General features: G+C 33.7%; 4 protein-coding genes across 4 annotated transcripts; 2 read left to right on the forward strand and 2 right to left on the reverse strand.

Annotated features, from left to right (window-relative positions):
- Nucleotides 1–250: 250 nt before the first annotated feature.
- Nucleotides 251–3,530, reverse strand: LOC118032027 (uncharacterized). The gene is made up of 3 exons (XM_035036583.2): nucleotides 2,995–3,530; nucleotides 937–2,894; nucleotides 251–837 (listed from the first exon to the last, which is right to left on the reverse strand). Exons 2-3 carry the CDS (start codon nucleotides 2,800–2,802, stop codon nucleotides 637–639), a joined length of 2,067 nt encoding a protein of 688 aa, XP_034892474.1. The 5' UTR covers nucleotides 2,803–2,894; nucleotides 2,995–3,530; the 3' UTR covers nucleotides 251–636.
- Nucleotides 3,415–6,533, forward strand: LOC118032026 (disease resistance protein RPM1). The gene is made up of 2 exons (XM_035036581.2): nucleotides 3,415–6,225; nucleotides 6,358–6,533. The coding sequence occupies exons 1-2, from the start codon at nucleotides 3,508–3,510 to the stop codon at nucleotides 6,361–6,363; spliced, it is 2,724 nt and encodes a 907-aa protein (XP_034892472.1). The 5' UTR covers nucleotides 3,415–3,507; the 3' UTR covers nucleotides 6,364–6,533.
- Nucleotides 6,534–8,020: 1,487 nt separating this feature from the next.
- Nucleotides 8,021–10,101, forward strand: LOC118032147 (polyubiquitin). Its single transcript, XM_035036754.2, has 2 exons — nucleotides 8,021–8,157; nucleotides 8,781–10,101. Exon 2 carries the CDS (start codon nucleotides 8,781–8,783, stop codon nucleotides 9,921–9,923), a length of 1,143 nt encoding a protein of 380 aa, XP_034892645.1. The 5' UTR covers nucleotides 8,021–8,157; the 3' UTR covers nucleotides 9,924–10,101.
- Nucleotides 10,102–11,403: 1,302 nt separating this feature from the next.
- LOC118032100 (probable galactinol--sucrose galactosyltransferase 5) lies at nucleotides 11,404–15,800 on the reverse strand. The gene is made up of 4 exons (XM_035036700.2): nucleotides 14,234–15,800; nucleotides 12,730–12,907; nucleotides 12,218–12,585; nucleotides 11,404–12,109 (listed from the first exon to the last, which is right to left on the reverse strand). Exons 1-4 carry the CDS (start codon nucleotides 15,461–15,463, stop codon nucleotides 11,543–11,545), a joined length of 2,343 nt encoding a protein of 780 aa, XP_034892591.1. The 5' UTR covers nucleotides 15,464–15,800; the 3' UTR covers nucleotides 11,404–11,542.
- Between the last annotated feature and the right edge of the window lie 8,471 nt (nucleotides 15,801–24,271).

Genomic DNA, 24,271 nt, shown 5'->3' on the forward strand with positions numbered 1-24,271 from the left:
AGAAGAAGATGGAATCATGCAAGGTATGCTGTTAGTTGGCCAGTCAATATTTCATGATTTACTTGCTGCATGCAAAGGCCACCTAACACGTTACAAGTTGGTGATTGAGGTTTCTGAGCAGACCACTGTGTCTACTTTAGAGGGTTCTCATTTGTTTTTTCCCATGGACTTGGGCCTAATAAGATCAACCACATGTTCTGAGATTTGCAGAAATGATCCGTTCTTTCCATGTAGTTCTTAAAACTTTGCAGGATTCAATGGACTCTAGCCTCTACATTTCTTGTATCTTTTTTGTTTTTAGATGGATAAGGAAATTTCACACCAGTCAAATCAATTAAAAAACAAGCTAGGAGGCTAGGATTCAGTACAGAAAGAAGAAAATGACGATCCCTTTGAGTACAGCCCCAATGCTGAATCCAGCTGAACTATAGTTCTAAGAAGAAGCAGGATATTCACCAAGTCCTGGAGAGTCACATGCTTATATACCCTAACTATTACACTAAAAATCCAAGTCAATTAGGATAACTTAACACGTGTATATCACACGTAGAAGAAGTTTTATAACTGATGGATGGAAGAGAACAGGGAGATGAAGAGAGACTGAGAGAGTGATTCTGTTGACTTGGGGTAGACTGACTATCTGACAATCAGTCTTGCTACTTCACGGCGTTGCGGTATCTGGAAGTGTTCTGTTAAGCCAAAATGTGCCATTAAAAGCCATACATGGGTTAGAAACTCTCCCCCTCCACTTAGTTGATCGGCATGCTGTCTTCCATTACTCTGATATGCAACATAAGCTAGCATTTCCACCCAAACATCAGCAACAAGGCTCCATTTCTGTCATATCATTTATTATACCATGGTGGTAAGGATCTTAATTAACAGGAAATTTATTTGTAAAATGAATAAATAAGGTTGAATTATAAGGAAAGTCACCTGTTCCTTATCTGAAATATCTACCAATTGTTGCGCAAGCCTGCATGCATCAGATAGAACTGATTTCTTTGATCTGTACCTTTCTCCAGGCTGTTGGACTCCAGTGTTGTATTGCTGAAGCAAGTTCCTATGAACATCAAGTTTACCTGCTGTGCTAAAAAATCTCACAGCTTCTGCACAAGTGTCTTCAAAGACAAACTGACCCATCCCTACTGGAAACATTGAAGGATTCATGACTAGAAGATAAAGCATATACTCTGACAAGAGTTTGCTGATATGATGCTTTGATAGAATGATATCATCTGTAGAATCTTCTAATTTGCAGCATATTTCCGTAGCAATATGCCATATGAGAATGCTTTTGTCAAACTCTACCTCAATGCTCCAATTCAATTCACTATGACTATACTTTTGTAATACAAGGTTTCCTCTTGCAGTGTTCAAGGCTCCAAGATTATATGAACCCAACTCTGTTTCCTGTTGAATTTCGTTAAGCTTCTTCTTGAAATGATTAAAGATCCATTCTTTTAAACTACCAGTGACTTCCACATTAGTTAAATATCTTTGCTGTTCTAGCTGTTCGACAATGCTGAAGCGCCTTAAGATTCCAACACAACCCACAGGTTTTTCTTTAAGGGTAAAGCTTAGCAGGCTGTATTGGGCCATGGAATTCGACCACCGTGGATTTTGCAACAGCGAGAGAGAAGTGATTGCTTTCAAGGCAGATGCTTTATTATTTGTACTCAGCCAAACAATTGTCCAGTCTGAGGAAAGCAGTACTAGTATTGCGTATATCTCTAGAAAAATTGCAACAGCTAGTAGAATGAAAGTTAAAGAAAGATCAACCTTTGAGTAGTCTTGCTTCTCAGAAGTCAAAGAGAAGAGTACCAAAACAAAGCATGCAAGTAAGAAGCTGATAAAGCGCAGGCCAAGACCCCATGGATTGTAGACCAACATTGCCTTGGTGTAAAGCAAATCATACATGAATCCACATTCCATTTCAATTAGTTTGTAAGCATTCTCATAAGAAATGCTCCTGAAAATAGTCTGGCTGGTATCTCGATCTCGAGATCCAAGTATGACGTCGGCAAAAAGACCCTTAAATGTGTGAAATAAACCATATGCTACAAGCAATAATTCATGGTCATTGGAGATGGAATTTCCTTCAAAAACAGCAGAATCTACAGGAAGCTGAACCTCAATCACTTTGCTGGGTATCACATTGTATCCTTCAGCATCCTTCAACTTGTATTCCTCAACTAGATTGGAGTTTCCAGGACCTTCGTCAGAACGAGTAATCCTCATGGAGTCTCTAAGCTGGTCATTGCTAGCAGATCGGAGGACCCATGTCCTCTCTCCGAACTTGATAAGGCCAGCAATAGTCATCAGAATGAATAGTACAGAAAGACGAGAGCCAGTCCAGGCCATCAGAATAATGTAAATGGTGCCAATTGCTTGCATAACTAGTCCAAGGAGATGCCTAGACCATAACTCGTTGTCTTCTAAGGAATATGCAGTAATGGTGTCAGGGCCACCCAAGTGTAGCAGCAGAAATGGTGTCCAAAACGCATTCAGCTCAACATTTGGGTCTATAGAACCATCATCTTCATAGATTTCTCCCAAGTTACTTGAGATTACACCAAGAGCCATGGTAGCAACAGTATCTGCTGCTAGGTAGGCAGACCAAACAGCAAATCTAATCCAACTTCTGGAAATGTATTTTCTACGATTGCCAAAAAGTATTAGCACTATTTGAAGGATGAGACTTGTCAGAACCACTACTCTTAGTTGCCATTTGCTCCACAATTCCCTAATACTTGGAGGAATTACCTGGAGTGTCTTTCTCCTCGTCATGATCAATAGCATTAAATTGCTCACAAAAGAAGAATCATTTGACAAAGAAGAGATGCTCTAACTACGTACTTTGAACAGCTAATCTCTCGCATGTTTAACTAGAGCTACAATGCCGGTGGTGAATAAACAATTAGTCTTTGCAAAACAAGCTTTTAAACGACAGTTTACTTATCATTGAACAAGAAAGCGAGCATTAATACTAACTTGAAATATGCTGCTACAGCTAGCCTTGTTTCTTCTCCAATTTGCCTAACACTGCATCTCAAGTTTACTCATAGTGAAGAGCTCCTGCTAACGCATATGGGAGGCAGAAGCAGAAGATAGTAAAATTTTGGAACCCAACAAGAGAGTGTCCTCAGGGAGGCTTAGTGAAGAAAGCTAAAAGAGTTTGGTCAAGAAGATGGTGAGCTAAACCCTATTGATCTTGCTGTCGCAGATGCCAAGGAGATGAAAAGGGAGGTTTGAGGAGACGATACAGTAACTAAAAGAAAAGGTCAAACCTCCATTAAAGTGATGATGGGGTCTCTTTGGCATTGGATTAACCTTCAAGCTGCATCACTTAAATTTATTAACTTTTGGACCCACAAAAAAGAATGATCCCATTAAAGACAGAGAGAGTTGAAATTAACTTACTTTTACCATATCCTCGTGAAATCCATACCCCTATGATTATTTTGTAGTACCAACTTATTTTCACTTTCTCCTAGAGATCAGTCCATGGATGCTGAATGGGTAGCTTTGCTTTTGATACAGAAATTCCAAGCTCTTCTTCTAGATGAAGAAGCAAATATTACCAATCCCAGCTTGAGAAATCAAGTACAGGAAGCAACCAACAAGCTCAATTTACTTCACCAATCTATAAGAGTTTCAAGAAATGAAGAGCAGACAGAGAGGCTTCTACATGCATTTTACTCTGCCGAAGATGCCGTTGATACCTTCCTTGCAAGAACACTACTCTTGCAAAGGCAGAAACTGAGGGGTTACAATGATACTATATGTCAACCCTTTAGAGGCTTTAAAGACTTCTGGATCCAATTTTTGTTTACTGTTCAAATCAAGAAATTCATGTCTCTGATAGAACATGCTGGTTGCAATAACAACATTTCTGGGTCAAGCTTACAAGATGGAACTATTCTGAATCCAAGGCATCGGGGAACAAGAAGAGCAAGTTCTTATTTAGAAGTGGGTAAAGATGTTGTTGGTCTTGGTGATCAAGCGAAGGAGTTGGAAGAGCACCTAATTTGCACGAATGAAAACATTCAAGCTGCTACTCATGAACTCATTTCAGTGGCGGGCGAGAGAGGTTCAGGCAAGACAACTCTTGTCAGGATGGTGTATGAAAAGGTAAGGATTAAAAAGCATTTTAAGTACTGTATCTGGGTTAATGTTAGTAATTATGTGGTCAAAAGTAGAGATGTTGTGCTTGACATGCTGAAACAAGTTGATGAGGTATTAGCTGAAGCAGAAGAGTCCCTTTTTGAGCAAGAATTGGTGTCTAGACTGGGTGAAGTTTTGAGGAAGAACAGGTATCTTGTTGTTGTTGATGATGTTGGGGCACCTGGAGTGTGGGAAAGGTTACAAAATGTGATCCCAAACTCAGAAAATGGTAGCAGGATAGTTGTTACTACTCGCAATGTGGATGTAGCAGCACTTGCTTCTACAACTCTACAGATGGGCAGATTGAGCAATGAGGAAAGCTGGGATCTGTTCTTAAAGAAGGTATGTTCAGCTGAAGATACTTTAAGTAAGAATCCGGATTTGAGTTTGATCACATTCAAGGAGAAAATCTTGAAACTATGTGATGGTTTACCTTTGCCAATTAGCTTGATGGGAGGTATCTTATCTATGGTGGAGTTGAGCAATAGTGAATGGTCAAGAGTGATTGAGGATGCAGATAATCTTCATGGAGATATACTTGCTTTAAGCTATAAAGAACTTCCATCTCGAATGAAGCCTTGTTTTCTTTACATGGGGATGTTCCCGAGAGGGTTTGAGGTTCCTGTGAGGAGATTGTTTCAGCTATGGATTGCTGAGAGACTGGTGACACCCTCACGTTCAGGGGAATTAGGTCCTGGAGAAGTGGCAGAAGTGTTTTTGGAAGAGCTAATTTACAGGAACATGATTGAAGTTGCAAGTTGGAGGTCTGATGGTATCCCCAAAACATGTAGAATGCCAGGTGCCATTTATGATGTTTTCTCTCCAAAAGCAGCAGCAGAAATAGGATTGTTTTACATCCATAGCAAGTCACATTATTCATCCGGAGACCAACCATCATTCCCGGTCAGGCGACTTGCATCATACTTGAGCATCAGGAACTACCCTTCTCTGGATTGGTACACTCGAAGTCTCCGGTCTTACATTTCCTTCAGCACACATAAAGGAGGTATACCTGCTCGAGAAATAGGTAAGTTTCTGAACAAGATAATCCTAAGAAGAGACGTAGGATGGTTGACTGTACTTGACCTTGAAGGTGTATACAAACCTAGGCTGCCTAAATCATTTCAAAAACTGCTGAACCTGAAGCATCTAGGTTTAAGATCAACAGCTTTAGAGTCACTCCCAGAATCAGTTTGTGATCTGCCATGCTTGGAAACTTTAGATGTGAAGCACACTATGATAACCTCATTGTCTGGTTCCATTTGGACGGCGAAAAACTTGCAACATCTTTATATGGATTGGATTCATTTTGATGATATTTCCATTCAAGTATCATCTGATTCAGAGCCTTTATCCAAGCTCCAGACCTTGTGGGGGCTATCTATAAGTCAACACAGCCCCATTTTAAGTTCATTATTCAAGATAACATGTCTTAGAAAGTTGGCCTTGAGATTCAGTTCAACATCACAAGAGCCAATAAATAACTGGATTTCACAACTCACCACCCTTCAATCTCTACGGTTGAGATCCATCAAAAACACCGGCGGGCGTGGATCCATCAAATTGAGTGCCTTATCAGACCATCAAAAACTCCTGGACTTGTATTTGCTTGGAGTGTTACCAAGGCCAATTAACATCAAACTACTTCCTCCAAACCTTAAAATCCTCACTTTATCAATGTCACAACTTAGAAAAGACCCGATGCGGATGCTAGGACAGCTACCTTACCTCAACATCCTTAGGCTTCTTGCTGATTCCTACGTGGGGGAAGAACTTGAATGTTACCAAGGAGGATTTCCTCAACTCCACGTCCTGAAACTCTGGAAGCTGGAGGAGCTAAGGGAGTTGACTGTGGAGGAAGGAGCCATGCCTTGCCTTAAACAACTAGAGATTAGAGCCTGCAAAAGACTAGAGAAGCTTGAGGGATTAAGCAAACTGACCACATTGAAGGAATTAATACTGACCAACATGCCATCACAAGTTGCAAAAGAAGTTAAGGAAAAACTGGGCACAGATGTGTTTGTCAAAGAAAATGAATGGAAATCTTATCCTTTGCTGGTGAGTTTTTTCCTTTGCCTTCATCTATTCCCTTACAATTCCTTTCTTCTCTTATATTTCTTTTGCGTGCTGCACAACTTCGGTGGTATCCAAGTGAAATTCACAGTGTCTTGCATTCTATTTTCAATGCAGGCCTAATGGTACTCTTGCAAGCAACATATATAGTCTCAGAGGCAAGATGTTTTGTTTTGTGTTTGCTAATGGAAATAGCCTTCTTGTTATAACTATTTGTTACATCTTTAAATCAATTTGAACTCTCTGTTGCTATGAATGGCAGATGATGAAAAGTATAGCATTATTTCTTTCTATTGTTTACTGCAATAGTCAATGAGATAGGAGGAAAGTTATTAAACCGGCCAGCCGGGCTGGCTATAAACCGGTCGAGCGAATTCACCTAAATATTCATGTATGAACAACACTAAAGCAAAGGCATAAGACAGCATGTCAGGCATAGAATTCCTATGACAGATTTTATTAAAAATGTTCAAAAAGAATTTGGGACTGCAAGAACAAGGTCAATTTGCACAAGTCATCAAAAAATTTAGATTAACCCAAGTTAATTTATCATATTTTTAACCTAATTCTAGAACCGAGTCAGTTCAAGAATCAAATCTTATACCTATCGCCCCCAGAACCTTCCCGGGAAGAAAAAAACGTTGAGAGTTTTCCTGGACTTTTCTTTGACGGGTCAAGCATGGCAGATGGAAGTAAAAGACGTTGGGAGCCTTTTCCCATGAAAAGAAGAGTCATTCTTGGCTTTTTCTTTCAAGGGTCAAGCTTGGAGGATGGGATAACAATTATTCTACACCCAAAAAGAAAAGCTCCTTGCTTGAAAACCACAAGAATTTTGTTCTAATTCTGTGCAATGCTACCCTTGAAAAGTAATTATGTTGATAGTTTTAAATTGTTGATATAAAAAATAATAAATATTTAAATAAAAATTAAATTAAACTACAATATTAAATACAAGCTAAATAATAATAAAAAATCAGACCAGGAAGATGATTGTTTTGCCCGTCATATATCCTTCTCCATGTCACCTGTGGATGTTACAAAGCCATTATCAATAAATGTCTTGTGAGTTGTCAACATATTATAAAAGAACTTCCGTTGCTTAATTATACCGCGTGTTTAAAAATATATTGTAATTGTTTTTTAAATATTTTTATTTATATATTAATATAATATTTTTTTATTTTTTAAAAATTATTTTTGATATCAATTAATTAAAATGATTTAAAACATCAAAAAAATATTAATTTAAATAAAAATAATTTTAAATTTTTTTAAAAATACTTTTGAAATACAAAAACAAATAAATTTAAAATTTACAATAAAATACTAAAAAGTTGAGAGGTTATTAAGAAATATTTTTTTAATTAATACCGGATATTTGAATTAATTTATGTATATCTTAATTAATCTTATTAATTTTTAAATTAATAATTATATAAATTTTTAGTAATCTATTATTAATTTAATTTGCTATATTTAGATATAAAATACATTAATAAAACTTTATTAAATGCTTTCACTATAAACCGAGATATTATATTTTATCTACGTGTTATGTGTTTATATAGTATAATTATTAAACTCCATAAATTAAGGTAACCCATCGATGCTCATAACAGGTCAGACAACTGTGATATCGTAAAACTACTTCTACCTAACCATTTTTCGAAAAACAAATATGAAAAAGGAAAAAAAGAAAATATCTACCGGCATTATAGTGTCGGTCCAATAAGAGGAGCGCGTGTGAATAATCAAGCCAGAGAAGCGTGACTCATTCCTTCTTTGTCTCCAGGTCATTATCGTCAATTCGCTATATAATTTCTAGTATAAATCAATAACCTGGAGCCCCAATGTTCTCATAATTTCAATCAAGACAATCGCTAAAATTCTCTCAAATCTCAATCTCAATCTCTCAAGGTATGATCAGATCCTCAATTTCTGTTTAAAACTCTTTGTATAATCCTTAATTGATTCATTATTTGGTGATCTGTTTGTTGATTGAATTCTGTTTTCGATTTCATGAGTTTTTATTTTTGGATCTCTAAATTTAGTTAGATTAAAGGATCTGTCTTTGTTTCTGCTAAGCGTATAGATTTTGTTACTTGAGGTATTTATTCTTCTTTTGTTGAAAAAATATGATCTTTCATGATTTATTAGTTATCGATTTTCCTTCTCTGGTTTTTACAATCATTATTTTTTATTTATTTCTTGTATTAATTAAAAAGTTGTGATCTTTGAGGGTTAGTGAATTGATTTGTGAAAGGTTTTGTTAAGAGTCCTAAAATAGTCAGTATTTTGAAAATTCTAAAATAGTTTTTTAGGGTTGATTGATATATGTGGTTCATCTGCTTGATTGACTTGATCTTCTGCTTGATTTTTTTATCTGTGCAAGATTTTGGAAATATGCTTTATGGGTATATTTATTTTGTGATGAGATTATGAGATTGATCGATCAGTGATGCATTTGTGGGGTGTGATGAAGAAGTTTTTTCCTATTTTTTAAATTGGCTGATTTTGTCCATGTTTTGTTATGTGATCAGATGCAATTTTTTGTGAAAACTCTCACTGGCAAGACCATCACCCTTGAGGTGGAAAGCTCGGATACTATTGATAATGTGAAAGCCAAGATCCAGGATAAGGAAGGGATCCCCCCAGATCAGCAGAGGTTGATCTTTGCTGGCAAGCAGCTTGAGGATGGACGAACCCTTGCTGATTATAACATCCAAAAGGAATCCACTCTCCACTTGGTTCTACGTTTGAGAGGTGGTATGCAGATTTTTGTTAAGACCCTCACTGGCAAGACAATCACCTTGGAAGTTGAGAGCTCAGACACAATTGACAATGTCAAGGCCAAGATCCAGGACAAGGAAGGTATCCCTCCAGACCAGCAAAGGTTGATCTTTGCTGGAAAGCAGCTCGAGGATGGCCGTACCCTCGCTGATTATAACATCCAGAAGGAGTCCACCCTCCATTTGGTGCTACGTCTTCGTGGTGGCATGCAGATTTTTGTGAAGACTTTGACTGGGAAGACCATTACCTTGGAGGTAGAGAGCTCTGACACCATCGATAATGTCAAGGCAAAAATCCAGGACAAAGAGGGCATCCCCCCAGATCAACAGAGGCTTATCTTTGCTGGCAAGCAGCTGGAGGATGGGCGCACTCTGGCTGACTACAACATCCAGAAGGAGTCTACCCTTCACTTGGTGCTTCGCTTGCGTGGAGGTATGCAGATCTTTGTCAAGACACTCACCGGGAAGACCATCACCCTGGAGGTGGAGAGCTCTGACACCATTGATAATGTTAAGGCAAAAATCCAAGATAAGGAGGGCATCCCTCCAGACCAACAGAGGCTCATCTTTGCTGGGAAGCAACTTGAGGATGGGCGTACTCTAGCTGATTACAACATTCAGGAGTCCACCCTCCACTTGGTTCTTCGCCTCCGTGGTGGTATGCAGATCTTTGTGAAGACCCTCACTGGGAAGACCATAACCTTGGAAGTTGAGAGCTCGGACACAATTGACAATGTCAAGGCCAAAATCCAGGACAAGGAGGGGATTCCACCAGACCAGCAGAGGTTGATCTTTGCCGGGAAGCAGCTTGAAGATGGAAGGACCTTGGCAGATTACAATATTCAGAAGGAGTCCACTCTGCACCTCGTGCTACGCCTCCGTGGTGGTTTCTAAACTGTGATGATGCTAATATTTGTGGTTCTGTTGGTGGTAACTGGCAATTGTTAAAGGGAATCTATAATGTACTCGGAACTATATTAAGTATGCTGTTTGGTTATGGTTTTCTGTCTGGTTTAAGGAAGTCATAAACTCGTCTATGATTTACTGCAATAAATTTCCTCTTTTGAATTCATATTCCAGATTGCTTGTGAAATTCACCTTAAAATACCATGTTCGTAGTAATTAGTACTGGGTGATTGTCAGGCCCTTTGCGATTACCGTTCACCGGTGAACCTTCACTGGCACTACCTTCTACACGGTCCTCCATGAAAATCGTCCGGTGATGGTGATCCAGCAGCTTAACAATAGCAGCCCCGCCTGAGGATCGCCACAACATGCACCAATCTTAGAATCAATAGCACAAGTTTTACTAGGACTATACGCGTACCAGCCATGCCCCATTTTAGAATCAGCTACAACGACAGTAGCATACATGGGACATGACAGGAAAATAGACAAGTTGAGCCCGTTCGCCATGCCATAATCCATCTCCTTTCAGAAACATTCCAGAGGTAGCTTTATCTGTAGGTTTCAAAACACACAATATTCATAGGACCTTGCAACCATCTCCCTAATCAAATTAAACTCCCCTTGCTAAACCCAGGTTTCCCCTTGTAGCACCATCTGTATTACCCCTTTCCTCGCCACAACTTAAATTTACTTCTCAGGAATCAAACCCCAATCTAAAAGGTTGATTCCATCAATCTCACCAGGTTTAGCACTTATCTATTACCTATTATTCTTTATCTCCTCCTCATCACAGGTCACTTTTGGGAGCTTAGAGGCTTGAATATTGATGATTGGAAAAAGTTGTTACTTGCCATTTTGGCAGTAGTAAAGCTTGAGTTTCTTGACAAATTGAAAGCATACACCTTTCAAATAACACTATGAGCAAACAAGTCATGAATATGATAGAGAACATAACCTGACATACAAGCATTTGTTAGCAGATTGGTTCTGCAGCTGGTGCCTTGAAATTGTATTTACCAACAACTACCACAGGCTCTTACAACTAATGGAAAATCATGTAGGTGATAAATTAATTAGGTGGATGAACTGGTCAACTGAATCTTCAATCCCGCCGTCTCTTTCACCAAAGCAATCAAGACTTGGAATCTCACAAAGACCACCATCACAGAAAGGTCACAAAGACTATAGAATGTTGACAGAAGCGTTTGGAAACATGTTTGGAACACCGGTAGTCAAAGATTTGAAAATTATTTTGTTTAAAATTAATTTTTTTTATATTTTTTTTATTATGTTAATATCAAAAATAAATTTTAGAAAAATAATAATAAAAATAATATTTTAATGCATTTCAAAATAAAAAAAAACTACAATATCAAACACTACCATAGTCTAAGAACACCATCATAATTATCAACAAAATTGAATATATATTTTTTAATATTTATGTGTGTGTATACACGGGGGAGAAAATAACAATAACATTGTTTATTGTAATAATTAGCTATTGATAACAAGAGTTGATAATTCTTTACATTTACCTATTTAATTTCGAGGGTACTGATAATAATATGTCCCTCCAAATTTTTTTTAAAAAAACTGTAACTCTAAAATAAATATTCAACAATAGATAGGCCAGATAGAGAAGACCATGGCACTTGAGTGGTAACCATGTGTTCTTCATACTCAAAAGCAACTTCTCTTCCATCAATCTTGCAAGCTCTTGGTTTCTCTGAAGCAAAGACCCTCATTTCTCCGCTTCCCTTGATGCCAATCTGGACTGTGCTCTCGGCATCATCAGTATAAGCCAGTGACTGGATAGCACCGCCAGTGTTGAGCATGTTCACCAAACCTATGGGAGCAAAATGGACTGATTTTCCAGCTAGGATGGTGACTGGAGACACTGTAATAAGCTCAAAATTGAACGGCTCCAGTGCTATATCAATGTTCTCGTCTGGCTTGGAGAGAACCAGCTTCTTAGACTGGGACAAGTACATTGCAAACATCTGTACTCCTTCGATGGAAACTGGGTTCTTGCCACTGCTCCATTCAATGTCTCGAGGGTTGGTCTTAGCAGTCACCAGGTGGGAAAACTGGGATGCACATTGGTTGCGTCTTGTCTCGCGGCACCATCCTCCTCCTTGGCAGTTAAATGCTCCGACAACTCCAGTAAACTGTGGTGATTAAAGCACAGGAAAAGCATTAGACGTTTAGCTCACAGCCTAGAACTAGCAAAGTGCTAATGTGCTGGTAGTTCTTTGACATGGCCAGAATCTGCTTACCTTGTTGAGGTTCCAAATCTTGAGCATGGTATTGCCATCATGCAGAGGGTCCTCGAAGAGGCAGTCCCTGGTTGGAAGTGCATGGTACTCGCACCGGAGAATGGAACCGTCGGGCAACACCAGCCTCTTGAGCAACTGGAAGTTGTGCTTCCCTACAGCATCACTGACATAAATCGGACCTCCAGAAATCGCCCTAGAAGCGGCGTGGAATTCTGCACAGGGATGAGTAGACTGGAACATATCCCAATCTGGGTGGATGAAGTTGCCCATCCATAGGCTGTTATAAGCACAGTGCACCATATGGCATCCTTGAAGCCAGAATGTGCCATTAGGATCACCAGATGGATCTGTACACCAAAAATCATCACCTGTTGAAACGACACAGGAATGTTACTGTATAGTATGAACAACGTTAATTGGGTCCGAATCAAACATCTTAATATGATCCATGGGCTTGATTACTGTAATTTATCTAACATTTCGATAATCATAGGAAGTTTCAAGAAACATACCAACACGACCAAGAGAGATGGCCTCTGTTCCAAGGAACATGAAATCGTTGCAGTGTTCCATGCTAGCTATGACACCATTCCCCTTGAAATGCTTCCTCACCGATGCTGTCAATGCCTTGAAATATGCCTTTGCCAGGTCTACTCTGCCACCATAGTTCTCACACACCATTTCCATCAACTGCAACGTGGATGCATAGAAAATATATTAAAATAATATTTTTTTATTTTAATATTAATAACAAAAAAATTAATTTTCAATATTTTAACCACGTTGAGAAACACTACTTTAACAGATCATTATCTTATCAAGAACATGTTAAATGAATCATGAATGTACATGATATTTCTGTAAGGTTCTAGGGCTGCACAGTCACTTTCTTGTCTTGTTGAGAGAAAAACCTAGGTATTTTTGAAAAAAATAAAAACACTAACACGGTACAATAATACCCTATTTGTTTTTCACAACTGTACCGTGTTTTTTTAATTAATTTTTATTATAGTATTTTTTAATTATTTTAATATACTAATATAAAATATATTATTTTAATATATTTTTAAATAAAAAAACATTTTTCATTACTGCTGGTACAGTAACATACACCAACAGAATTATTGCACTAACATGCCGACAAAAGAAGTCAAAGCAGCCGAAGCCAATAGTTTTTTTTTTTCACATTAATATTAATGTTCGGTCCAATTTATATTTATCTTAATTAATTTTATAAATCTTAAAATTAATAATATATAAATCTCAAATAACTAAAGATTTCCAATAGTACTTGATTTTCAATAGTAATTTTCCGGATAAAAGCATAGTTTTAAACTTGGGTCTATCTTGATGGGTTAATCCGGGACTCAGCTGATTCGAAAACTAAAAACCAGGCTGGATTAAAGAAAAAAAAAAAAAAAAAAACCTAGTATGACCTAACTGACCCGACAAAGACTCGATCAAAATTCCAGCTATAATTAGTTGATTTCTTTTACTAAAATAATATTATTTTAAAAAAAAAAATTTAACCAGAAGAACTCAATTAAATCATGAATTCTACTTAAAACATGAAATCTAGGCCTTCAAATGATCGAATCTAAAAAGTAAAAACTATGAATAAAAGGATCAGAAAGAAGACAACACACAGATAAGATTTGGTCCCACGATTAGAAAAGGATAACACTTCTAACACAACTAGCTAGCTAGCGCTTTCGATGTGACACAAAACGACCTTAATTACGACGTTACCCAAAAATCAGGAGTTAAATTATCAAGTATTTTGGCTAGAATCCAAAATCTCTGTTTTTGGAAATATCTATTTTTTGACTGGATTTTATTGATAATGGTTCTGGATGAAAAACAATTTACAGAATAGTTGTTAAATTTTGGATTGACCTGGTAAAAATCTAAATAATGTTATTTTAATAAAAGTAAATGAATAAATAACCTGCAAGTTACCATTTAATCTAAAAAAAAGGATGTATGGATGCGGTGGCTGGGTTGCTAGGAACTTACATGAATAACGTCCACCTTGACACCGTCAATCCCAACCTTCTCCAAGTGTGAGTGAAGTCCTTCGTACATCTGATCTACGATCTCCGGCGGAACCAGCCCGACGCCGGTGTCCACAATCTTATCGACAGCCAGATCCTTCATCGTCATCTCCAATCCCGGCGACAATTTAGGCTTAACAACTTGTGCTGGAGGCAAACCAGGGACATTAGGCCTTAGCCCACCCCAATAGCCACAGAATGCATGCCACACATAAACATAATCCACACTTTTAAATTCTTCCTTCAAATCCTTGATAAAAGCCCCCATGCCTTTCTCGGTGGCACCGTTTGCCAAGCTCTTAGGGCTGGCGTAGTCCCTGAACTTGTAATTCTCTTCGAACTTCAATAGTCTGCAAGGCATCTGTTCACCTGCAACAGCAGCATTCATGCCTTCTTTTGTGATGGGGTCCTCATCATGACTAATGGATTGCCAGCCATCATCAATCAACACAAGACCAGGTGGGCACCCACCTTCGACAAGACCATTGACCCCTTCCCAGATACCTTGAGGGTGCACGGTAAGATAGAATGCATCCCATGTGCACCAACCAAACTTATCCACAATACCGGGAGGAGTTTTCTCCTCCAGAAGCTTGAAAGTACCCAGATGCATCCTCACCACCTTCATGGCCTCCTTCACCAGATTGAATGGATCGTCACCTGCATGCATGTAAACAACGCTCCGGAATCCGGCTCCACAAACTTTTGTGGACCCACTTTCCACACAAACATCAACGTTGTCGTCGTCGCCCGGCTGGAGAGAAGCTCGGAAAGGCCCTTCAAGAAGAGGAAGAAGAAGAACGTAGGGTCGGCCTGAATCATCAGACTTGTCAAGCATGACCATTTGAGTCTCATGTTCAAGATCTCTTCCATTGGAGCCAACCCAATGGGTTGTCCACCAAACCTTGAACCTGAATATGCTCGCGAACTTTATGTTCCTCAGTTTCCCAATAGGGACAACGTGCCTGTCTTTGGATTCTTTCGAGTCAAAACCCACAAAGGATCCAGCACCAGAGGATATTGATTTTTCAGTACGGAGGGAGGGAGAGAGGGTAATGTTATCAGGGACATCAGAGAGAAAGATGTGGCCATTGGCAGCAAAGTTTGATCCCTCAAGAGAAATCAAAGACTTGTTATTGCCATCAACCAGCCCTGAAGCACCAGAAGTAGATTTGCTTAGGCTCGATCCCATTGTTGAACAAGAACGTACAGCCTTCAGAGAAAGAGAGCTGGCTATACAGAGAGTAGAAAGTAGAGTAGTGTTTAACTATGGTGAGAAGCAAAGAGCTGATGAAGTGTGGTTATATGTAGAAGAGTGTGAGACTGGAAAGCTAAATGGAAACTATTGTAAAAGGAGATTGTTCTGTATGATCTTTAAAGGAAGTTGTAAATTTGTGTGTGGATTTGATGGATATCTTGAACTTGTTTTCAGTTATGATGAACCAAATGGTGATTGCCTTATTTATAGGCATTAGCTCTGAGACACAAATTCTGATTTGGGGAAGATGAAGCGGTGGTTTCCTATTAATTAATTAATTGGACCAATAATAGTACTCATAATAATGATATACTTTATTTAAGGTTATCCAATAGTTATCTTTGAAAAATAGACGGTGTGTAATTTTTCTTCTGTCCAGCTCACACTTGCAGAATAAATATATTATTTTTAAACATGTTTATTAAACCCGGTTTAATAAATTAATTTAAAAAATATAAAACTAATTCGGATTGAATATTTAATTGAAATGTATAAGATATATTAATCTCAATTAAAGCCTTTAAGAACCCAATTGACTTAACTAACTCCATCCGGATTAATACTAAAAATAATTGTGAGTCGAACTGATTACTTACAGGTGATCTAGTGAGTCATAAACCGGTGTCGGCTACTGTTGACTACTTTAATTTCCCCTAAAAGCTGCAGCTTCCATTGAAAGACCTCCTTCTTCCCTGGGACAACACATCCTTCCAGGCTACTTTGGCACCTTCGATCCCACTCCAAAGCGACTTCTAGTTGCGACGGATCCTGTGGTCGGGCTCCGGCGGCTGACGTGAGTGCCCCTCCGAACCGATTCACGAATTTGATTCAGCAACTACGGTCACTTCGCCAGTAAAAAATAATATTTGTTTTTGAAAATATTTTTTATTTAACAATATATTAAAATAATATTTTATATTTTTAAAAAATTATTTTTAATATCAACACATTAAAATAAATTTAAAATATTAATTTAAAATTAAAAAAATAAAACATAATTTAAATTTTTTAAAAAACTATTTTTGTAACACAAAAACAAGCAAAACTAAAACCTCACCCTAATACACTAATTATATAAAACAAAACAAAAATAAATTCCCTCCAGTTTTTTTTCAAAAATTTACACGCGGATTATCTATCAAACCATGCACTATAGTTTCATGCTTTGTTTTCAAATAATACTTTTTAATTAAAAAAAATATTTTTATATTTTATTATTTTTTAAATTAGTATATTAAAACTATAAAAAATCATTTAGAAAATATTAATTTAATATTTTTTAGATAAAAAATAATTTAAAAAACAAAACTTATCACAATAATAAATAAAACAAGTATGAATAGTGAGTAATGTTCTTAAATTTAAGATTTTTATAAAAAAAAAAATTCTTAAATTAATGTTTGTTATTGTCGTGATATAAACAAGACATTGACTGTTAAAATAATAAAAGGAACAAAACAAAATAGAAGATAGAAAAGGAGTTTGTGTCTGGTACAGAAGATAAAGTGAATACCTCTTTATTTTATTTGACTGGTGAATGATAAGAATGAAGACATAAAAAAAATTGCAAAAATATTTTAATTTGCAATGTTTAAAATAATAAATAGAAATTTTTTTTTTATTTTAGTTTATAATGAATATTAATTTTTTTTAACAAAGACAAAATGATAATTTTTCTCATACATCATCAAAATCATCTTAAAAAATTGTGTAATCACTACACCATTAAATAGTTTTATTGACGGATTCATCCCGTTGATGTAAGGCACGCAATTTATCAGTAAAATCTTTCCTGACAGTCCCATTGATGAAATTTGTCCATCAAAATATTGATCATCGATAATTTTCCTTTCCATTGCTAATTCTATCAGAAATATATATTAAAAAAAAAACTAAACACCAACGGTTTTACAGACAACGAAGTGTGTAAAAAAAAAACTCGCAAGAACTTTATCAACAGAATCATTCCGTCTGTATTTTCAACGGTAATCACCGACAGAATATTCATCGATGATTTTGGCATGGACGATAAATAGTTCAGAACTCCTTATAAAATACCGACGGATATAGGCCGTCAGTAATAATAACAATAAACACCAACGAAATATATCCATCAGTGATTGTGCCATAAGTTGTGATTTTGTTCCAACTCTCGTAAAATACCGACGGTCTGATTCCGTCATAAAAATATAATTATTTCCAAGAAGATACTATAATTTAATTAAAATATAGTCAGATGTTAAATTATTTTTTCAAATATATTTAATAATTAAATAGATATAGAATCAAACCAATCATATATAAAATTAACTTGGTTTTGTCTTTTGTCTCTGTTACTTCTATCTCTGATGTATAAAGAGATGGAAAATTGACTAAAAATATTCATGAGGTAAAAACAGAAACGTAAATTTATCTCATTTTTTACAACTAAATGTGTTTGCGTCTAGCCCTTTTCCATCCCATAATATTCTTCAGCACCATGAACCTTCTAGCAAGTTCTTGTGTAGTTGCTTTCAAGTGGACACCTATGGTCTTTCTTCTTCTTCCTTTCTCCTACAATATATTTTTTGCTGAGCCTTAATTTGAACATTAATTGGTATATTCGTAGGCAAGATAATTAAATAATTGCTTCAATTGTAAGATTTTACACCACACAAAAAAAAAATTAATTTAAATGTGAGCGTTTGGAAATGCCCACGTTTCCAAAAAAATTATTTTTTTTATTAAATTTTTTTTTATATTTAAAATCATTTTGATGCATTGATATCAAAAATAATTTTTTAAAAATATAAAAATATTATTTTGATACATTTCGATATAAAAAATAGTTTGAAAAACAACTTAAACCACACTTTCAAATAAAAAAAATTAATTTTAAAAAAAAAAACATGAATAGTTTAGAGTAATGAAGAAAGATAAAAATATATATATATATCAATAAAATATATCATATCAAGCCACTTCGTGCTCTTTCAACAAAAATTACATGATTTTTTTTAATATACCAATTTTAATAATTATATTGTATGTTCCATTAATCTTTAATTAAAAAAAAGTTTAATTAGATTGGGTTCTGAATATATACCAATGTGTAGTCTGGGAAACGCAAATCCTTTAATTAAAGGATTTGGTGACGGTGTCTTTCATCATCGAGAACTCAAATTCGTCCCTGAATAAAGGGAACACCTAACCCCTTTTTTTTTTTCCTTTTCTTTTAAGAATCAAGTCAAACTTATTAAAATAAAGGGAAAGCGAGAAAAAAAGAAAAAGAAAAAGAAAAAGTAAGAGAATAAAAGTAGTGTGCCTCTACTTCTGGTAACGTTTGTGCATAAATTGGCCAAGCAACTTGTATTCGGTGCCACGTTACTGTTTGTTTTTATATTTTAAAAAAATTTAAAATTTTATTTTTATTTCAAATTAATATTTTTTTAGTGTTCTTAGATCATTTTGATATGCTAATATTAAAAATAATTTTTAAAAATTAAAAAAAATATTATTTTGATATATTTCTGAATAAAAAATGCTTTGAAAAGCAACTGCAACCACAAATACGTGATAACCAGTAAGTTTTCAGGTAGTTTTTTGTTATCATATCTTTTTTATTTTTTATTTAAAAATCATCACGATTCTTTTAATACTTGTTGTTCAAAAATTAAAGGTGATATAATTATTTTAAACGGTGAGTGTGACTCATTCGGATTATTACTGATAAGTTTTTTTTTTTTATGATTCTATATTTATCTTGTTAAGATATTTTTAATGATACTGGTGATATTTTAATTAAAATTTCGATGAATTTTCGAGATTTTTTTTTAATTTAATATTTTTTAAAATGATGCAACAATCTATAAAAGTTATGTTTTTAATCGTGATAGGTATAAATTATGTTATTTTATTAACTTTTTAATTATTCCTTTAATATTTTTATTTAATTATGCTAATTTAAAAAAAAAATCTAGTGCTCTTATTAAAACCGTGTGGACCTTTAACAAAATTATGGGTCTCTCTTCAACTCCAGAGTCTCACAGCATGCCCACAAACACTTTTTCGTCCAAGAAAATAAGAATTGTTCTTGAAAGTTGTTTTACCAAAATGGATCTTGGAGTTTGGGCCCTCGTCGCCTAGAGGTGGCGTGCCGACCATTGCCAGGCGTCGAAATCTCAGGCCACCATTTACCGAGGCACCGACCCTCGAAGACCTCAAGCCTTTTTCAATCATATAAAAAACATCAGATAAGGTGATACGTGGAGAAATATGGATCTGCCACGCTAATACTTCGTACACAAGGCATTGAACGGTTTTAACTACCAAATACTTGTTCAACTACCATTCTAAATACGCCCTTGACCAATAAGGGGTTGTTTGTTCCCGTGGAAGTAACAGGATTTTTTAATTTTTTTTGTTTAAATTAATTTTTTTTACATTTCTAGATGATTTTAATTTATTAATATCAAAAATAAATTTTAAAAAATATATTATTTTAATATACTTTCAAACAAAAAACAATTTAAAAAACAACTTTTATTATTGTCACAAACACCCCCAAAATCATGCAAAACTCCATTTTACTTGGAAATATAGATGTTGAGATTATGGTAAATATTGTTTTTTAAGATGTTTTTCACTTGAAAATATATTAAAATAATATTATTTTATTTATTTTTAATATCAACATATCAAAATGATCTAAAAACGTTGCATTGGTATATATTTGAGATTGTGGTGCAAAGTGCTTTGCAAAATAACTTTTCGCTTGAAAATGCATTGAAATGAATTTTTTTTTTAATTTTTTTATATCAACATATTAAAATCATCAAAAAAAATTTAAAAAACATTAATTTAATGTTTTTTTTATGTCAAACATATTTTTGAAAATCACTCAGGATTAAACACACTTTTAATGTTACTTTTCGTCTAGAAATATATTAAAATAATATTTTTTATTTTTAAAAATCTATTTTAATATTAGCAAATCAAAATAATTTAAAAATATATAAAAAAACTATTTTTTTTAAAAAAATTAAATTTTACATAAGCATTTTTCCAACCACACAAAAACAAACGGAGTTCCTGTTTGTTTTTACATTTAAAAAATACTTTTGAAAAAATTTTAATTTTTTTTATTTGCTTCAAATTAATATGTTTTTTGTGTTTTTAGATCATTTTGATGCGCTAATATAAAAAATAATCTATAAAAAATAAAAATAAAATATTATTTTAATATATTTATAAATAAAAAAATATTTTTAAAAAGTAATCACAAAAACACTTCCAAACAGGTTTTAACAGTAAAAAAATCATTTATTTTTATGTTTCTTGAGAAGCCAATTGTAGTTTAAAAGACAGTTGTCTACAAAACAAACACACACTAACGAGCTAAGTTTTCACTCTTACGTACTTGTAAATTAACTTGTGAGAAATCTTTCTTGGAATTTTTGCTTAAGAAACCAGAATTGTTTTTTTTTATTTTTAAATATGATGTTTGAAGATATAGAAATAAACTATTGTTCCTATGTATTAATTAAAAAAAAAGCTAAAAGTATTAGAATAGATTATTTAAAGATTACTCCTTTAGTCTTCATAGTTTTTTTTTCAATATTTTTCTTAAATATATTAAAAGTGTTAATATTAAATAAATAAAATTTTAATTATACTATTTTAAAAAAATTATAGTAATAATTTAAATTAGTTTTACTATTGGAGTTTCTCTAGAAGGAGGAAATGATTTGGGTCTTGACTTTTATTTGGGAATTAATTATTTAAAAATATTGGACTCGCACTACTTGCCGACACGACAAAGAGGGGAGCTCATTGGGCAAGAGGCCCATTAGGGAACTTATGATGGCATTACCCATGTTGCGCACCTTATCCATGGCAAGTGCTTTTTTAAACATTATTTTAAATTTTTTACATGTTTATTTATCATTAATCAATAGAAAAAATTTCAGTTAATTTTTTTTTTGGGTTTCCATAAAGATATTTTTATTTTATTTAATATGAAACATACTTTCGAGAAGTTAAAAAAAAACAATTATGTTATTTATTGATTATATCAAATTTAATCATCAAATTTTTTATTATTATATATTTTATTTTAAATTATTATTACTATTATTAATTTTCTTCAATTTTCCCTTTATAACTTAATTTTTGTAATCAACTTTAATTTTCATTTTTTTAATGGTTATTTATTTTTCTTTTATTCTTTTCTTTATTATTTTTTTTATCTATCATATCTGGTCCTTATTTTTTTATATTTTATTTAAAATAATTTATAAATTTGAAAATTTTATTTTGTAATTTCATCATCTTTTAATTTTTTTACCTGTCAAGTTTGGTCCTCATTTTTTTTTATTGTTATTCATTGTATTTGGAATAATTTATTAAATTTGATTTTTTTTTCAATTTAATTCTCTTTAAACTTTTTTGTTTGATAGATTTGATTCTCATTTTTTTATTGCTATTTGTTTTATTTGGAATAATTTATGAAATTGATTTTGTTTTTCAATTTCATCATCTTTTAATTTTTTTATCTATCAAACTTGGTCCATATTCTTTTAATGAACTTAAAAAAATAAAATATTAATAAGTTATTTTTCAGCTCATTTTTCAAGGTATAGTCAAACACTGAAAAATATTTTTCAACTCATTTTTTATGACATTGTCAAACATCAAAAAATAATTTACTTTCTAGAAATTAAATAGATGCTAATTTTTAGCAAACAAATAGGGCCTTGCTCTTGTATCCCTTCACAATTCCATAGTTTTAGTTGTTGTACTTGTCTTTTTTGTTTTCCCTCTATTTTTAGAGTTTGTTTGTTTATGTGGTGCATCATGAGATATATTGTATAAACAAATATGCTTAATTAAACTTAAACTAATCTCTCTTTATTTCTTATTATGTACCTCAAATTGAACCTGTTCTAAAAAAGACCTTTTAAATCATAGATGATTATTTGACAATTTTATTAGAGCGGATCAACATTGAAGTCTTTTTATTCTATTTCTTATCTAATTTAGGTTTAAAATTAAACCATCTTAAAGTTACTTTAACATGACTTAGTTAATTTGGCCGGTTTAAAGGTATCTTGATAGATGAGTGAAAACAGTTTAAGGATGTAATTGATAAAAGGGGATGAAATTGACATAAAAAACCTCTCATCCTAACTTTTTGTCCAGAAAAAAATATAGATTTTAAAAGAATAAAAACCAAATCTAACATAAAAAAATCATAAGGGATGAAATTAAAAAACAATTTCAATTAAGAAAAGGATAAGAAAAACTAAAAATAACAATAAAAAAATAAGGATCAAATTTGGTATAAAAATCAAATGTAAAGAAAAAGAAATTGAAAAAAGAAATCAATAAAATATTCAAGACCAAATACATTATAATTAAAAGAATAAGGATTAAATATGATATAAAAATCAAATATAAAGGGATGAGAATGAAAAAAAAAAACTTAACTCAATAAATGACATAAGATTAAATATATTGCAATAAAAATAATGAGGACTTGATTTGAATCAATAAATAAATAACCAAACTTTTTTCTTTTTGCAATAGCCAACATATTTTTTCAGGAGGGGAGAGAAGAAAGAGAGGGGAAAAACACGTTGTAAGAGCTCAAACATCATTCTTCTTACTGCACACACCTCACCACCGTGACATGAACGGTGAGGCACATCGAATGTCATCCTTGATGACGGTGTTCGAAGTTGTTTTGGCGCCACACGTGCCACTCAAAAAGCATATGCAGTGCCGAGCATGCGCCATCCACTTTTTAATTAAAATATTATTTTATATATATTAAAAAACCTAATTACCAATGACCCCACATAAAAAAAAAACATAACAAAATAACTAAAGTGTTAATGCATTCAAAGCTAAGAAATATTATTTTTTAAGAGCATCTAAGTAAATCCACTTGCAAAAAAAATTAAAAAAACCTGAAAAACCCCTTGACCCAAGGATAACATCTTTTTTTCCTTCAAGGGTGATTAAGTAATTACATTGTGGATCATTGAAGGACTTTTATAAACTTAATATATGTAAGGAGAGCATGATAAAAAATGTAAATGTGCTAAAAAAGATAGGTATTTCTCATGTCTTAGAGCCCGTTTGGCTATGCGTTAGAAGTTGCGTTTTTTCAAAAACGCAAGAAGCAAGTGTTTGGTTAACTAAAAAACGCTGCTTACTGTGCATGGTCCCACATCCAAATCGCGTGAGAAACGCAGGAAAATGAAAAGCAGGAAAATGCTGCTTTCGGGAAATCCAACCATGATACACTGTTCACTGAACAGTGTATCATGCACTCCACTGTTCACTGAACAGTGGAGCATGTAAACAGTGCAAAAATTGCACTGTTCACGTGAAATTCTTTTTTTTTTTTAAGTGTTAATTTTTTAACATTTAGAAAAAAAACATTAGTATAAAGTGAATTTATCGCACTGTAATATCAATTTTATACCTGATAATATTTTATCTACGCTCAAAAAATTATAAAAACTGTAGTTCTTATCGGATGAATTTTGTATGTAATGAAATTATAAATAGTTTAATGGAATAATAAAAAATATTTTTTATAAAGTATTTTTTATTTCATGATGTAATAGGAGTAATTAATTCTACAATATTTAAATTTAAAACCATTAATATTAATATATATTTTAAAATTATTTTATAACCTCAATTTTAAAAGTATTTTTAACCAAACACATTAAACTGCTTTTTCTTCAACTT

Source organism: Populus alba, chromosome 7, assembly GCF_005239225.2.
Source record: "Populus alba chromosome 7, ASM523922v2, whole genome shotgun sequence".
In the NCBI taxonomy this organism is placed as follows: domain Eukaryota; kingdom Viridiplantae; phylum Streptophyta; class Magnoliopsida; order Malpighiales; family Salicaceae; genus Populus; species Populus alba.

Bases quoted from the DNA above. Each gene is read 5' to 3' on its own strand.
- LOC118032027 (XM_035036583.2), bottom strand. From the start codon at position 2,802: ATGCTATTGATCATGACGAGGAGAAAGACACTCCAGGTAATTCCTCCA. The intron at 838-936 runs GTGACTTTCCTT...ATGATATGACAG, and splicing joins ATATTTCAGATAAGGAACAG to AAATGGAGCCTTGTTGCTGA.
- LOC118032026 (XM_035036581.2), top strand. From the start codon at position 3,508: ATGGATGCTGAATGGGTAGCTTTGCTTTTGATACAGAAATTCCAAGCT.
- LOC118032147 (XM_035036754.2), top strand. From the start codon at position 8,781: ATGCAATTTTTTGTGAAAACTCTCACTGGCAAGACCATCACCCTTGAG.
- LOC118032100 (XM_035036700.2), bottom strand. From the start codon at position 15,463: ATGGGATCGAGCCTAAGCAAATCTACTTCTGGTGCTTCAGGGCTGGTT. The intron at 12,908-14,233 runs GTAAGTTCCTAG...TCCACGTTGCAG, and splicing joins TCAAGGTGGACGTTATTCAT to TTGATGGAAATGGTGTGTGA. The intron at 12,110-12,217 runs GTAAGCAGATTC...TAATCACCACAG, and splicing joins AGATTTGGAACCTCAACAAG to TTTACTGGAGTTGTCGGAGC.